We start from the raw sequence: 15,148 nt of genomic DNA, 5'->3' as shown, positions 1-15,148 counted from the left end.
GTCATTTTAAGTAATTTTAAATAATTTTTAAGTCATTTTAAAGAGCCAAAAGCGTGGTTTCCTTTAGCATTCAGCAAGACAATCAGACAAACCATTCAAAAGTTTAATTGTTGCATTGAAGTTGCATTTTCAGAGAATTGGTATGATGGGATGACGGTTCCACCATTCAGCGACAGTGTCAGGGTGACCTTGTGGTAATCGAGATATTCCCCATAACCAGAAGGTCACTGGTTTGATTCCCACAACAGCCAGCGTATCCATCAACAGCTGTGTGTCCTGTCAAACTGTCCTTGAGCAACACACTCAGCCCCTTCCTGGTCACCCTCCGTAAGTCGCTCTGGATGAGAGTGTCAGCTAAATGTAAATGCGGCGGACTGATAATCAGCTGAGCCGAAGCACTTCTCACTGCCATTCTGACCCATCAGTGCTCTGATTGACATGAGACACTGATAGGACTGGGCAGGCTGTGATAGAGATGGATTGGCTACGGGCTGCAAACATCACGTAACCGCTGTTAATGTCAGTATCAACATTATTAAGAGCAATACAGACATAGTATTCCTGTCAGGCAGACATTGGATATTGGATATGAAAACTACAGCTACCTGGGAGAGAGTGTTGTGGGAGACATGCTGAGTATGATCGATATCCCGCTCTGCAGCCGTGGGTTGTATCTGAGCTCATGATCAGAATGTGTGAAGTTATCTGGACTTCACAGCAAGCATGTTTGGAGCGGTTTATTCAGTCTCTCTCCTCTTCCAAGAGAACTGCGGCTTCGTTGGGAGTGAGAATGAAATCTGAGCCGACTACAGGAAAATGAGCCCAAAACTCAAGGTTTTATGGGTATAAGGAGACAGATGTTGACATCTGATAGCCAGCAGTTCCTCATGCGTAGAAAGCCTAGTATAGTAAATTAAACTGAGGGGAAACTGTAGTCTGAACTGATGTTCATATTCATGTATTTCTTCATGTGTTCTTTCTCAACTGCCACGAACACCAGAGAAGGTAAATTACGGAATAGGATTTGTTTTAACTCTCCCCAGCCGCCAAAATCTCTAACCTCGGGGATGACGGGTTACAATAAGCGTGACAATAACGTCCAATGAGCGAGCTACTTGTGAGTCCATGTGACTTTTGTCCTGGTTTACTTGTACTTGTTAACCTAAACAAACCAAATTCAAAAACGTAAAAAAGTCAACTTTTCCACTATCGTTCAGACCAAAGAAAACAAACTGTAAGCGTAACCGCAGCCTAACAGCAAAGCGACACCTTGACACTCGCTTTACTGACAGTCAAAGCTGAGCGGTCCTGAGAAAGGGTTAACGGCGATGAGAGGGATGTCCTGCTGAGCTGTGCTGTTTGCCGACAACCTGATGGAGACCTGATCGCGGGCAGCGATAGGTCTCTGCTGAGGGAGGCGGATGAAATTTTAAACACCCGCGTTGGCTTCTTCATGCAAAGCAGAGCAGAGGACCTGTCAGTGGGAATCAGAAGGTGCGTGATGGTTGGAAACAGTTGAAAGGTTCTGCATAAGCGCTGCCTGGCTAATTAGCCGCATGCATATGTCGACTCCCGCTGCAGGGAGTCCTACCTCCACAACCACTTCAGCAATCCCCAGGACGTTCACACAAGGTGTCAAACCCCCCACCGCCGTCCTATCTGCATCATTGTCAGTTGTAGTTGAGCACAGCGGATAGATACGCTTCACTTCTCCATGCGATTGCTATTCAGTTCGAAGGAACACGGGCATGAAGTATATACACTGCAAAAAATGTTGTGAAGTGATTTTTATCTTGTTTCCAGACGTAACAACCTTATTTTGTGATATTTTTAGTGAAATTATCTCACTGCACTGGCAGATAGCCTTGCTGGTTTCAATAAATTTCACTTGATACATGCCAATATCATCATAGAATAAGAAATCATCATAAAACGATGAAGAAAATCATGAAACAAGAAACTTTCTCCGAGACAACGTCACTTTTACCAAGTAAATGTCCTGAAACAAGTCGCATTATACTGAAAAAAGGTAGGAAGATAAAATTACATTGTCAGTTTTTGCAGTGTAACGCTGAGTCTTTGCAGCTGAGGATGGACCAAGGTTGCTGCATTTCAGGTCAACAAAGACAAGCTGATGAGAGGAACTGCTGATGTATGAGGTGGGGAATGGTGTGCGCTGGATGTGCAGCAGGCAGATATCTCAGCAAAGTCCCTGCAGTGTTTTCATGACTCAGAGTCTTATCACTTACACATTACTCAGCTCTAACCTCCGGTAGCCACCTCCCTCCCTCCCTCCCTCCCTCCCTCCCCCCCCTCTGCCCCCTCAGGACCTTGGCTCGTCAAGCTATGAAAGAAGGTGAGAAGGTTTTCCCTGTTTTGACGGGCTGTCTCTGGTTGAGCCTCGAAAGGATGATGGGGTTTGTTTACCCTGGTGTGTGTGTGTGTGTGTGCATAATTTACTGATAAAATCTGGTCTTGTTATTGCTCTTTCATCTCTGTGAACAGGGAAAAAAACCACAAAAACACCCAGCATGTTTTTCTATCTCCTGCTCGATCTTGGGAAAGGGATTGTTGTTGTTCCACAAGATGATCAGGTGTTAGTTTGCTGACTGAAACAAAATATTTAGAGACGGAAGAGGATTTGCTTTATCTGCTTTCTGGGTTCTTAAAGGCACAGCTTGACATTTGCAGCTAGTTGATTATTTACTCATGTCAAGTTTAAATCATTCTCCCGATCAAACTGAACTCGCCTAGAAAGAGATATTCCAAAGGTTAAAGGTCCCGTATCATTCAGTTTTTGTGAGTTTGTTTTCAAATATACTCTGACTCAGGAAAAGAATAATGTTCTTTTATGATGTTTGGCAGTTAGTTAAAAGGGTATTTATTGGATGCATTTAAAGACTAAGTCCTCACAGGCAGAACAGTCACAATACTGGACACCGACTGGCCGATAGCAATGGCTTGAAATGGCTTGTAAAAAAGAATGAATTGTTGAAATTGAAATTTAACCACTCATAATCCTAATCATATATACTGTATACAAAATTTGGATTTCTGTAATAGGGCCCCTTTAAAATGAAGAGGCATTTTTGCAGAAAAAATCTCAATCATATTGTGTACTAATAGATCATTAGGTTATGTTCAATCCAGAATTGGATGATTTTGCGGTTTGCTGTGATCTGTGTAGGTTACAAAATCCCCTACTTATTAAAAGCTTCCACCTGCAGTATCACCACTGCATACAATGTCTAGATAACAGTGTAGAAGTTAAAGAAGCATGAAGAGCTTTCGTGGGCTTGTCACGGCGGATATGTCATGGATATTTGGACAGAGATGTTTCCACCTGACAAGCAAGTGTTTGGAAGGATGCCCGTTCTCCTAGCTGGTGAGCAGAGGCAGAACAGCATGTCACGGTAATAGAAGAAAATCAGATGAGCTGAGGCTGTGCAGGCAAGCTGCCCCGGGGGCTGCTGGGAATTGAGCGCGCTGCTCCTCCGGTGGCTGAACAGACATCAGCCTGCCGATCGGCGCCGCTCTGAGGCCCAGACGCACCGCCGGCCTGCCTGCCTGTCTGCCTGCCTGCCTGTCTGCCTGCCTCCTGGTCCGCCTGCAGGCCCAAACCAGGCATGATCATCCCCCCTGATCCAGAGCTGGAGGAAGGGGGGGAGGATGGTTCACCAGCTGTTAGAGGCGCACAGCTGCTCTGGAGGCCGCTCCTCTAGCAGGTGTTTCTACCTGATGTGATTCAGGATTCTCCCAGCGGTGGAGCCAGAGCACCGAGCCCCTCCCACCACACACACACACACACACACACACACACACACACACACACATAAACACACACCTTCTCCAACACCTCCCTGTTCACCTACGGATATCACGCGCCCTCTGCTAACAAATCCTATTAGTGCACTTAACTCTGAAGCTAAAACAGGCCTCTCTACTTAATCTTGTTAGTTGTCACCATGTACAGCGACACGGGGAAGGATGTGACACGGAGGTATACATCACAGAAAAACAATGTGGCTGCCCTCAAATGAGACGGGCATGAACCCGGTGAAAATAGTTGGAAAAGGATGAAGCATTAAGTTACAACTGTTACAACAAAAGAAGTCTTAGTTGGGCATTACTTTACAAAAGACAGGAAGGACCTAGGCAACTCTTCAATTGAAAAAGTTAAAAAGCTTTTATTATATGGCTAAAAAGCTTTTTAACTTTTTCAGTTGAAGAGTTGCCTTGGTCCTTTCTTTCTTTTTTGTATAATTTTGATATTCCCTTACCAAAGAGCTCCTTCTTTTTTAATACAAATTCCCACTGAAGCACTTTTTCTGCTTTCTGCTTTTTGCATTCTTTGTATATTCTAATCTTTTTGTATTGTATTTGTATTCTGTATAGTTACTAGTTACCAGTAATGTAATCCAAGGGATTACTCAAACTCAGTAATGTATTCTGAACATTTTCAGATTACTTGGCCATATCTGAGGTATAAAGGTGCAGACTGAAATTTAAAAATTACAGTTCAGGAAATTTATTTCAGCTTTGCATGCAAACACAAATTTTCTTCTGTGCCACATTTTACAAACACCTGCCACTGTTTAAACGGCCTCATGAGTTTCTCACTTTCACTTTAGAAGTTTTCCCAGAAGTAATCCTGTAAGAACCTGTAACCAAAATTCAAAAGCAAAAATCAAAAGGATGATTTTTTTTTTTAGATTTAGAATACCTAACACCAAGTTTTCTGTTACTACCCAACCCACAAGGACTCTGCCTATTTTGGAAATGTTTTTTATTCCCTCTCGGCTTGTGTTCAAAAGGAGAGAGCAGAGAGGAGAGAACATCGTGATTGCAATTTAACGTTTGAAGTGATATGTAGCCACCAGTGTGTTAGTACACCTCTTAAAAGGAAATATCTTGTCATTCATCTTACATCTCCAAGGAGTTTGTGCGTTTCTGTTTGTGTCTGTGCGCCAGTGTATATATGTGTGTGTGTGTGTGTGTGTGTAGGAGTCATGCCTTAAAATGGGAGTAACTGCCACAGTACGCGGGGCCTTGAGGGAAAAAAAAGCGTAAACCTTGCGGGTTTGACTCCCCCTGTTTGTCTCTAAGGCTCAGAGTTTATGAGTGTTGTCTTATTTGTTGTTTCACGGTCACACAGCAGTCGGCAGTAAAGCCACATATCGCCTCCTAAGTTCACAACATTCATTCCTTCTGCCGCTTCTCTCTCCTGTCATGTCGGGGCTTTGTAAGAGGCACTCACAGGCTCATTGTTAGACTTAGTAATTAGCCACTTTGGATTTGAAGACCTGTCTTATTACATCTTGTTTGGAGATGAAAGGGAGGGTTCACCATTCGCACGGCGCTCGCACACGAGGTCAACCGCTCTCAAAGCCGCGGAGCTCGCAAAAAACCCAGAGAACTAATCTAGTTTGTGATTTCCACTAATTGTGTGTTTGCTCTCGGTAGCAAAGTCCCCCCCTTTTTACATGTTGATTTCTTTTTGAATGCGGTGACAGCGCTGTGTTATCATGCTGTGAGAGTTTGCCATTCACTCCAAGGACAAGAGAGGCACTTCACAGAAAACGCTTTGAAATGTAGACAAAGTTATTTAGATTCAGATATGGGGAGCGTGGTAAAGTGAAGCACCGTGCTATTATGTTTAGGTCCGTTGTATATTTGACTTACACACACTGGCACACGCACACACACACACACACACACTGTGCGTTTCCCACCTCGGTGCTTCTTATAGTACACAATGACAGACGAGACGGTGCCACAGCAGAGTTCAAGACAAAGGGATCCGCAGCGACGGGTGATAAATAATGTAGGTGTAATATCACAAAATGGACGCGCGGTTTAGAGGAGTGGAGTGGAGGTCGGAGGGGGGCGGGGTGCCGAGCCGCACAGCAGAATCATTCCCTTGTGCATAAGCAAAGATCAATAACAATAATAAAGCCCATAGTGGTGAATTATTCATCAATACTCTGCTCTCTCTCTCTCTCTCTCTCTCTCTCTCTCTTTTATCCCTCCACAATGTCTTCAGCTGACTCAATCCAGCATTACGGACGATAATGCCGCTGCTGCTGTCTGTCTCCGTAAAACTTTCCAGAATTTGTTCTCATTAACAAAGAGCCAAATGCATATTATTAGGGTTTTTTTCTTTTCTGCACCTTTGATGAACGGATAACTTCATCTTTGATTCCAGCCGGCCTCTTTGGAGTCTGCACCAATTCTGTCAGAGGGTAAAATCTGCAAGGCTGTGTGAAGTAGACTGTGGGGACTTTGGCATTTATAGTTGTTGCCTGGCTGCCTCCGCAAATAATACATGTGGAGTCAATCACCCAGCTGAATGCGCTCTCCCAAAATATGTATCTATGGACTCAAATATTTAGTCGTTACATCAGGTAAACATGAACAAAGATGTGACTTGGTTCGGCATGAAACATGACAGCGTTGTTTCTGTGCCTTGAACATGAGTCATTTGGGAGAGGAGGGGGGGGGGGGGGGGATATAGATATATATTCACACAGATATAGACGCCTATTTCAGTTTTCTCGGTGATCATTTCCCTTTCTCTAATGTTCCCCATCAATCCATCTGGACATTTCGCGGCCCTATTCATGTTGAAACGCAATACAGATAAGGGGGAAACAGCAACACCAAAGCGTCAGTGAGTTATTTGATGTGTAGAAAATGGCATTGATCTGACATGATAGATCTGGGGACAATATGGCACGAGTCCCCAACAAGGCTTTCCTGTCACACTGCCCAGCTGCTGCTGCTGCTGCTGCTGCTGCCGTCCTCATGATCGAGTCCCCAGGCCAGTGTGTGTGTGTGTGTGTGTGTGTGTGTGTGTGTGTGTGTGTGTGCTGCGAAAACTGACGAACTTGTTAAGTTATTTCATCTTGTATCCAGACTCATCAAGTTTATTTCAGGATTTTTTTTAGTGAAATCATCTTACTGCACTGGCAGATAATTCAACAAATTTGATGTTTGCTTGGTAAAAGTGAAATTGTCTTCGAGAAAGTTTCTTGTTTCAAGATTTTCTTCATTGTTTTATGATGATTTCTTGTCATATTGGCATGTATTAAGTAAAATTTATTGAAACCAGCAAGATTATCTGCCAGTGCAGTGAGATAATTTGACTAGAAATATCATGAAATAAGCTCGATAGGTCTGGAAACAAGTTAAAATCACTGGAGAGCTCGTCATTTTTTGCAGTGTGTGTGTGTGTGTGTGTGTGTGTGTGTGTGTGTGTGTGTGGAGTGGTCATGGAGGGAGACTATAGGGACCAGTAGGGGAGGGGGTTGGTGGTCCCGGACCTCTGCTAGTACAGCAGCAGCCTTCTCACTTGTACAATGAGCTAACAGAATGGGAACTCTACTGAGGGCTCAACTGCAGTGATCTATTTTTACCAGGACCCCAGTGTGCTGTTCTGAAAATGAGAACAGTGCAGCGCAAATAATTAGCACAGCGCAGCAGGCACCTTAATAAGTAAACAGGTTTTTGTGTAATGTCACTGTATATAACCACTTTCTGTCAAGCCTGAATTTTATGACACAGTATATGGAAACTAATTATGGTTGTTATCGGGCCTGTAAACAGCAACACTTTTCAATGTTTTAATTACATGCACTCTTAAAAAAGAAATAACAGAGAGAGACTGGTCAGCATTTCTGTAATCGCGCAGTGTTTTCTGTAATCGCTTTCTGCTGCGCTTGTTCTTAGCCCATTAGCCCAGAAGGCTGTAAGCTTCTTGTATGATTGATCATTCATGACATGCGTCGGTCAAAACGGTGTAAAACAAATTACCTGCTTTTCATTTTTCATCTGTTTTGCAGGTAGTAAACATTCAGGAAATCAGGGTGCTTGGAGACAGCCGAGGTCAGGAGCTGAGAGGAGAGGAAATGAAAAAAAAAAAAAAAAAAAAAATGACAGAGGAGGGCGAACTGTCGCTGTGGACTGGAATACCAGAGTGCTGTGGCAGGCTGCTTGGCATTTATTTCCTAGTCAAATGCACTAGCCACTAAAAATTAGCTACTTGTTCCAATTTAATAGATTCTAGTGACTAATTCGTGTGTAATTTGGTACTAGTGCTTATTTTTTTAGGCACTACTCTGCCAGTTAAAAGGCACTAGTCACTAAAGATTAGCCACTAGTACTTATTTTTTTTGCTTAATAGTCACTATTCTGTCTGTTAAAAGGCACTAGTCACTAACAATTAGGCAATAGTACTTACCTTTTTCTCACTGGTCACTATTCTGACATTTAAAAGGCACTATAGTCACTAAATATGAGGCGCTAGTACTTATTTTTGGTCACCACAAGTCACTATTCTGCCTGTTAAAAGGCACTAGTCACTAACGATTAGGCACTAGTACTTACTTTTTAGTCAGAAGTCACTGTTCTATCTGCTAAAAGGCACTAGTCACTAAAATTACACCCTTGTTCTTAGTACTAGAGGCTAATTTAAGGCACTAGTCACTAAAAATTAGGTGCTAGTACTTAGTTTTGGTTACTATAGTCACTATTCTGCTAGTTAAAAGGCACTAATCACTAACAATTAGGCACTAGTACTTATTTTTGGTCGCTATAGTCACTATTCTGCCCGTTAAAAGCGCTAGTCACTAAAATTAGGCGCTAGTACTAGTTTTTTTGTCACTATAGTCACTATTCTGACAGTTGCTGTGCTGCTCAGTTTGTGTCTGGTGTGTCGAAAAGCTTTAAATACTCTATCGAACGCGCCTTATTATGGATGTCGCTGCTTTGATGTCAAATCTCCACTTGGTTCTGTCGACTCGCTGCGCTCATGTCAGTTCCTCCTGCTGTCTGCTAAGCTGCATTTTGACTCAAAGCTCCAGCAAACTTCTCACCAAACAGCGAGAAACTTCTGAAGTTCTATTTGATTTATCTGATCAGAAACTTCCACAGCAGAGAGAATTCCTCTCAAGATCGTTACTGACGGCGCTCCTCACTCTGAAGTGTCTGCAGACTATTTTATTTCCCTTGCTGAGGACCTCCCTGCTTACCGCGCGACGCCTCGCATCTGTGAAAAAGATTGTCACCGTTTGTTTTCCTCCGACGCCTCCCTGCACCCTCTGGTCGTTCAATCAAAACATTCCTCAGTCCTCAAGTCCTTCAAGGAGAATATCTCAGAAGCTCATCTCCGTTTATTTGGGTCACACTGTGTAAGAGTCCGCTGTACATACAAGACAAATAGGAGTGATCCAACCTGGCAGGGGGGGGGGGGGCAGCCATCATTTCAGAAGAGAGCGGGGACAGCTTGGTGGAACGATCCTATCCCATTCGATTTTTAAACGTAAATCAACATCTAGCGGGGGGGACAGATTTTCATTTTTTCGCGAGTGTATACAGCTTCCTGGTATACATTAGTCGAAATATACCACACACTCCGCCTGGGAAGGATACAAACTGCCGGAGCCACTGTAAATTTTCCCAGGTCCTGCAGGAACAAAAACGGATGCTTTGGCCCGATGCATAGTTTATGAAAATAAACTGCTCCATAATTGATCATTCTGTATGGGCCCCCTCTCGTGCTCACGGCCTGGCACAGCTGTTCATAGTTGTAGCTCCTTGACAGCGGCGAACAATTAATTTCTGCTTATGCTTATAAATAGTCGTAAATAAAGTGCAGCAACTCGTACTCGCTATTCATTAGCACAACAGAGTGTTGTCTAGTGAGCCTCTGCAGGTCAAAGACTGTGTGGAATGGAAACTCGTTCTCTCCGCTGCAAGAGTTTCCATTTTAATGACTGATGTTGTTTAGTGCTAAAGTCTTTAAAGAGTCTTTAAATCTTACAAGCGAGAAACTCTGCCAGTTTGGGTGAGATAATTTCACTTGTTTCCAGTGCAGTACAGTTTTACTTGTTTTGAGAATTTTCTTGAAACAAATGAAAAAAAGGGAAATACGGTAGAGATAATATCACTTGTCATTAAAGAAAACTATTGAAAAGAGTTGCTTTCCACTGCAAAAAAAGTTTATTTATCTCTCCCCACTGGCAAATTTTGTCACTTTTTTAAAGAAAAAGTCTGATTATAAAACTCAGCACTAGACTTAAAACAATATAAATCTAAAAACTGTAAATATTTTTTGCAGTGGGATCTGTGAATGACTCCCTTGTGTCTCAGAGATACGGCCCCATAATGAAAAACATTTCTTTTCTAAATGGGAATCCACAAACACAGGCGTGGCCCCTGGCTAAGTGGCTTTATTCTTCTGTATTGTCAGACTGATGAAATTGCAATTGCTCTGCTAGTCTCCCTTCAGAAGCCACCACAAGGCAATATGACTTAAATGTTTTGCAGTCACGGCGGGGTCAGACGCTCTCTCCACTTGTTTATGAGATGCTGCAGCGGACTTCCTCTGTTGTATTATATTAGCCGTCGGATACAGGCATTTTAGAAACCGGATTAGAATAAAGTGGGGTCATGCTGAAGTAGTGCTATGACTTCTGTTTGGGTCTGTTATTCCATAATTTGATTAGCGTACCCAGTCACACTTTGGTAAGCTGACAGATGTAGGAAAGGGCTCAGGTATTTATTTGCACAAAAAAAAGAAAGAAAGTCTACTCATAATTAGAGTGAGAGATAATTTTGTGCTCCATCTGTAATAAAGGAGGTACTGCCCTCTCTTGGCTGAAGAGATGAGTGTTTTGGGTTTTTTTTCTTTGAAGGTCAAAAGAGTCATGTGCTGCATACACATTCACATAATGTTACGGTTCTTACCATTTTTTGTTTTTATCTGTAAGGCATAGAGTAAATATCTATAATCAAAATCGTGTATGTGAGATTGAAAACTCCAGTATGATGCACAAGAGCTGCCTGAAATTATTGGTTTGGTATCATGGTGTAGAATGGAGTCGCTGTAAATACTGGGTAACACTTAGATGTGTATATATAAAAAGGAAACAAGGGAAGAAGAAAACAAACAATGCTCTTAGGGGTAGAATTAGGTCTGATATGAAACAGCAGATGGAGCTGAAAAAGTACGATGTCCAGATACTAGAAGAAGAAGAAACAGGACGGACAAACCCCGTCTTTATTGGTATACTACGATTCCTCTGAGAATGAATTTCGTATTCTCCATACAATACTCAGTCAGTCAACAGCATGACTTTTTCTTTGTTGGACAGATCCGGATACATCAGCTCTCTGGGAGGGTGATACAGGCTCAATTTGGAGTTCTAGCTCGTTTGGGAATTTCAGCTTTCCTTAGGATTAACAACCTCCAGCTCTCACCTCCAGCATCCCCGGAGTTTGACAATTGGACAGCTGTCTCCATAGTCATTTTTTAAGGTTAGCTTCAGACCTAACCGCTGATTTGTGGCTGCACTCCATATTATGCATTCACAGCCTCGAAACTGGGCACTCGCAGCAGGCGGATTGCCCATACATTAGATCAAATCTGATTCCAGAGTTGGCAGAAATAAATAAATAAATTTTACAAAGTGGTGGGTGGGTGGGCATTTCCTCTAATGGCACTGCAGCACTTTTCAGGCTTCTGTGAGTGTGGCTTAATCACTTGTAAGACTTGATTGAGTGTGTGTTAATAAACATTAGGCTGTCTCTCTTCCCCTGGTGATTAGTGGTTTATGTGCTCTGCTCTCCGCAGGCTGAAGACGCAGTCCTGAAGATTGATGGAGGGCCATGCTATTCAAACAGCAGGCATTGCTGAGACAGAAGCTCTTCGTTCTGGGCAGCCTTGCTATCGGAAGTCTCCTCTATCTTGTGGCCAGGGTTGGGACCTTGGATAGGTGGGTGATCTCTATCACACTCTGAACAGTACATTGTTTTATTTAAAATAATAATCTGTGACATTTTCATATAAATACATTTCTGTTTTGCTGCTCTCTATACCTGATTGATATAACACAATAGAGATTCAACCTATACCCAGTTCATAAAAACATTTGCTGTTACAAAAACCAGGTGTCAGGTAGATCTTTCCCGGGAAAAATCCTGCATCACACAGGAAGTGATGCGTTTTATGTTTCCGGTTTGTTTGGAATAAACAGAAGAAGAACTGGGTAGTTAGCATGAGCAGCGATAGCCACCACAGCTGAACAGACAAAGAAAAGAGCGCCACCTACAGACTCTCAAACTTAATTAACAGAAAATCCAAGCTCCGCCCACACTGTTTGATTGACAGGTGATCTCTGGGAAGTGCAGTGCAGAAACACCACAGCAATCAATAACAAGAATCTTGTGGATTACTACTTCCACCGAACCAAACATTTTATTTCATATCAAGTTAAGAATCTTTGTAATACAAGAAATTATTATCATATTGAGACTGAGGATGTTTTTTTTCTTTTTGTCTTATTCAGGCTTCAGCCCATTTGCCCCATTGAGAGCAGACTGGCCCCTCCTGAGCCGGAGCAAATCCCTCTCCGCACCCTGCAGTTTAAGCGTGGCCTGCTCCATGAACTCCGTAAGGGCAATGCCACCAAAGAGCAAATCCGCCTGCACAACCTGGTACAGCAGCTGCCTCGGGCCATCATCATTGGGGTGCGCAAGGGGGGCACCCGCGCCCTACTGGAGATGCTCAACCTGCATCCGGCAGTGGTCAAGGCCTCGCAGGAGATCCACTTCTTCGACAACGACCAAAACTACGCCCGGGGCATCGACTGGTACAGGGAGAAAATGCCCTTCTCCTTCCCCCACCAGATTACCATCGAGAAGAGCCCCGCCTACTTCATCACAGAGGAGGTCCCTGAACGCATCTTCAAGATGAACTCCTCCATCAAGCTGCTGATCATCGTGCGCGAACCCACGACGAGAGCCGTGTCAGACTACACGCAGGTGCTGGAGGGCAAGGAGCGCAAAAACAAGACCTACCACAAGTTCGAGAAGCTGGCCATCGACGCCAACACCTGCGAGGTGAACACAAAGTACAAAGCGGTTCGCACCAGCATCTACACCAAGCACTTGGAGCGCTGGCTGAAGTACTTCCCCGTGGAGCAGTTCCACATCGTGGACGGGGACCGGCTCATCACAGACCCGCTGCCGGAGCTGCAGCTTGTCGAGCGCTTCCTCAACCTCCCCTCTAGGATCAGTCAGTATAACCTGTACTTCAACGCCACCAGGGGATTTTACTGTCTGCGATTTAACATTGTCTTCAACAAGTGCCTGGCAGGCAGCAAGGGGCGCATCCATCCCGAGGTGGACCCGTCGGTGGTGGCTAAACTGCAGAAGTTCTTTCACCCCTTCAATCAGAAGTTTTACCAGATCACTGGTAGGACCTTCAACTGGCCATGATGAGCTTTGAACTTCTGAAGTGAGGTTGTTCGGCCGAGCATTTTTAAAATGCCAGGCTGGACAATCTCAAAAGATATTAATAGCACTTTGATTGAATTTAATACAAGAATGACATTGTGACCAAATATTAAAGGACGTTGATGTACGTTTGTTTTTAAGTGTGTGAAGGTAAAGGGAAATCGTTTGAAGGTTTGACTAAAAGATTCGGTTTATAGCACTTGATCTTGCAAAATATTTCACCTGTCTGTCATAGTTCCCCATGAAAAAAAAAATCCAGTACTTAAGTGTGTGATTAACTAAAGAGATTATTTTTATGTTACCATATATTGCTTTTCAAAAGACTATCAAAAACCCAACATTCATGCTGTTATGATAAGCTTTAAGTGTGATGCCTTTCCATGATAAAACACCATAAAGGAAGACAAAATGTGTAACATTTGATAAGCAACAAAATCTTCATTTGTTTCCCATCACATTGTTTATTTGATCCAAACTGCATGTGCAATCAAGATACCATTATTACATTGTACACTCTTATGTTTCTTGTCTTTTTTCATTCAATACCATTGTATACTTTCACTATATTTTTTTATTTTCAATAAATACTGTGGTTACTCCATTACCAGATGATCTCCTTTAGTTATTTTTCTCAGCACAACAGAACCCAACCCGAAGACAGAAAAGACTCATAAGAATAGGATCCAGTGTTTCAAGCTTGACTCAAACCATGTCCAAAACTTTCAAGCATTTACGACTCGAGCTTGTGTTATATTGTAACTCTGTTGCTTTCCCCCCCACATTGGTTTGCAATACGCTTGGCAAAAAGCCATAGTAAAAAGTCATCTGATGATACTTGTCAAACCAACTGTTTATTCTATGATGATTAGCAAATTTGTCTGTTTATGTGCAAATATTCATTCTGTATCATAAGTGTGTTGTTCAAAATAAAAAAAAAGATTTAATTAAAAGAACATGTAAACATTTGTCAGCTGATTTATTGTTTACTTTGGTTTCACTTTTACTTTTAATTTAACTTAATTAACCCAGAGAGAAGAACAGAACAGAACAGAATAGAATAGACTATTAGACTAGAATAGAATTGAATAGAATAGAATAGAATATCTTGATCCAAGGCACAGGAAGAAACTCATCATGTTTCAGAGATTTTGGAAGTGATGTCTATTCAAACAGCTATTCTGCGATTCTTGAAACTACAGCTGGCATTTATTATTTATAGCAATTCAAAATGTAAATTCAAAACATAAATTTAATTGCATTGAAATTAATTATTCTAGTGCAGATTAATCAAGATTCTATCTAGACAGGGTACTGAGCCATACAAGCACAAAAAGGATTTTTATCAGATTTTTTTTCCAAACTACCAATGGGCCTGATTCCAATTTCTGTGACACTTTAATTTGAAAGCAGTTAGCCATGCAAAACCTGGGGCAAGAAGTGAGGGGCAGCAGGGTGGTGTAGGGAGTAGGGAGACTACGGCATTGTCACTGCTGAAGTGTCCTTGAGCAAAACACTGAATCCCTACCAGCTGCTCTGTAGCTGAGCCTGACCTTTGACCTCTCTGTGAAGGGGAGGGCAAGAAAAAAGGAGAATTTCTCTTCAGGGATACGATCAAGTGAATGCATGACAGTGCTCCTTGCACATGAGGTAAGTCATATATCGTCGACTGCTTGGATGCAAGCAGACTCAATGATTTCACTTGTGGTGGATTCAGAGAAAGACAGCAGAAGGGAGTAAGATGATGCTGACATCTAGTGTTGTGTGATTGTACAAGACCAACAAGTCAATATCTGGACTCATGCCTTCATTTTATTGAAGCTACAAGTTTAGGATTAACAACAAGTTATTTCAT

At 42.6% G+C, this 15,148-nt stretch overlaps 1 protein-coding gene across 1 annotated transcript; it reads left to right on the top strand.

The window, feature by feature from the left end:
- Positions 1 to 11,667: 11,667 nt before the first annotated feature.
- Positions 11,668 to 13,278, top strand: LOC139911690 (heparan sulfate glucosamine 3-O-sulfotransferase 5). The gene is made up of 2 exons (XM_071899265.2): positions 11,668 to 11,774; positions 12,348 to 13,278. Exons 1-2 carry the CDS (start codon positions 11,668 to 11,670, stop codon positions 13,276 to 13,278), a joined length of 1,038 nt encoding a protein of 345 aa, XP_071755366.1.
- The last annotated feature ends 1,870 nt before the right edge of the window (positions 13,279 to 15,148 follow it).

Source organism: Centroberyx gerrardi, chromosome 18, assembly GCF_048128805.1.
Source record: "Centroberyx gerrardi isolate f3 chromosome 18, fCenGer3.hap1.cur.20231027, whole genome shotgun sequence".
Classification (NCBI taxonomy): Eukaryota; Metazoa; Chordata; class Actinopteri; order Beryciformes; family Berycidae; genus Centroberyx; species Centroberyx gerrardi.
Note: the sequence above shows the minus strand (reverse complement) of the source record. Positions and strands in the feature narration are given on the sequence as shown.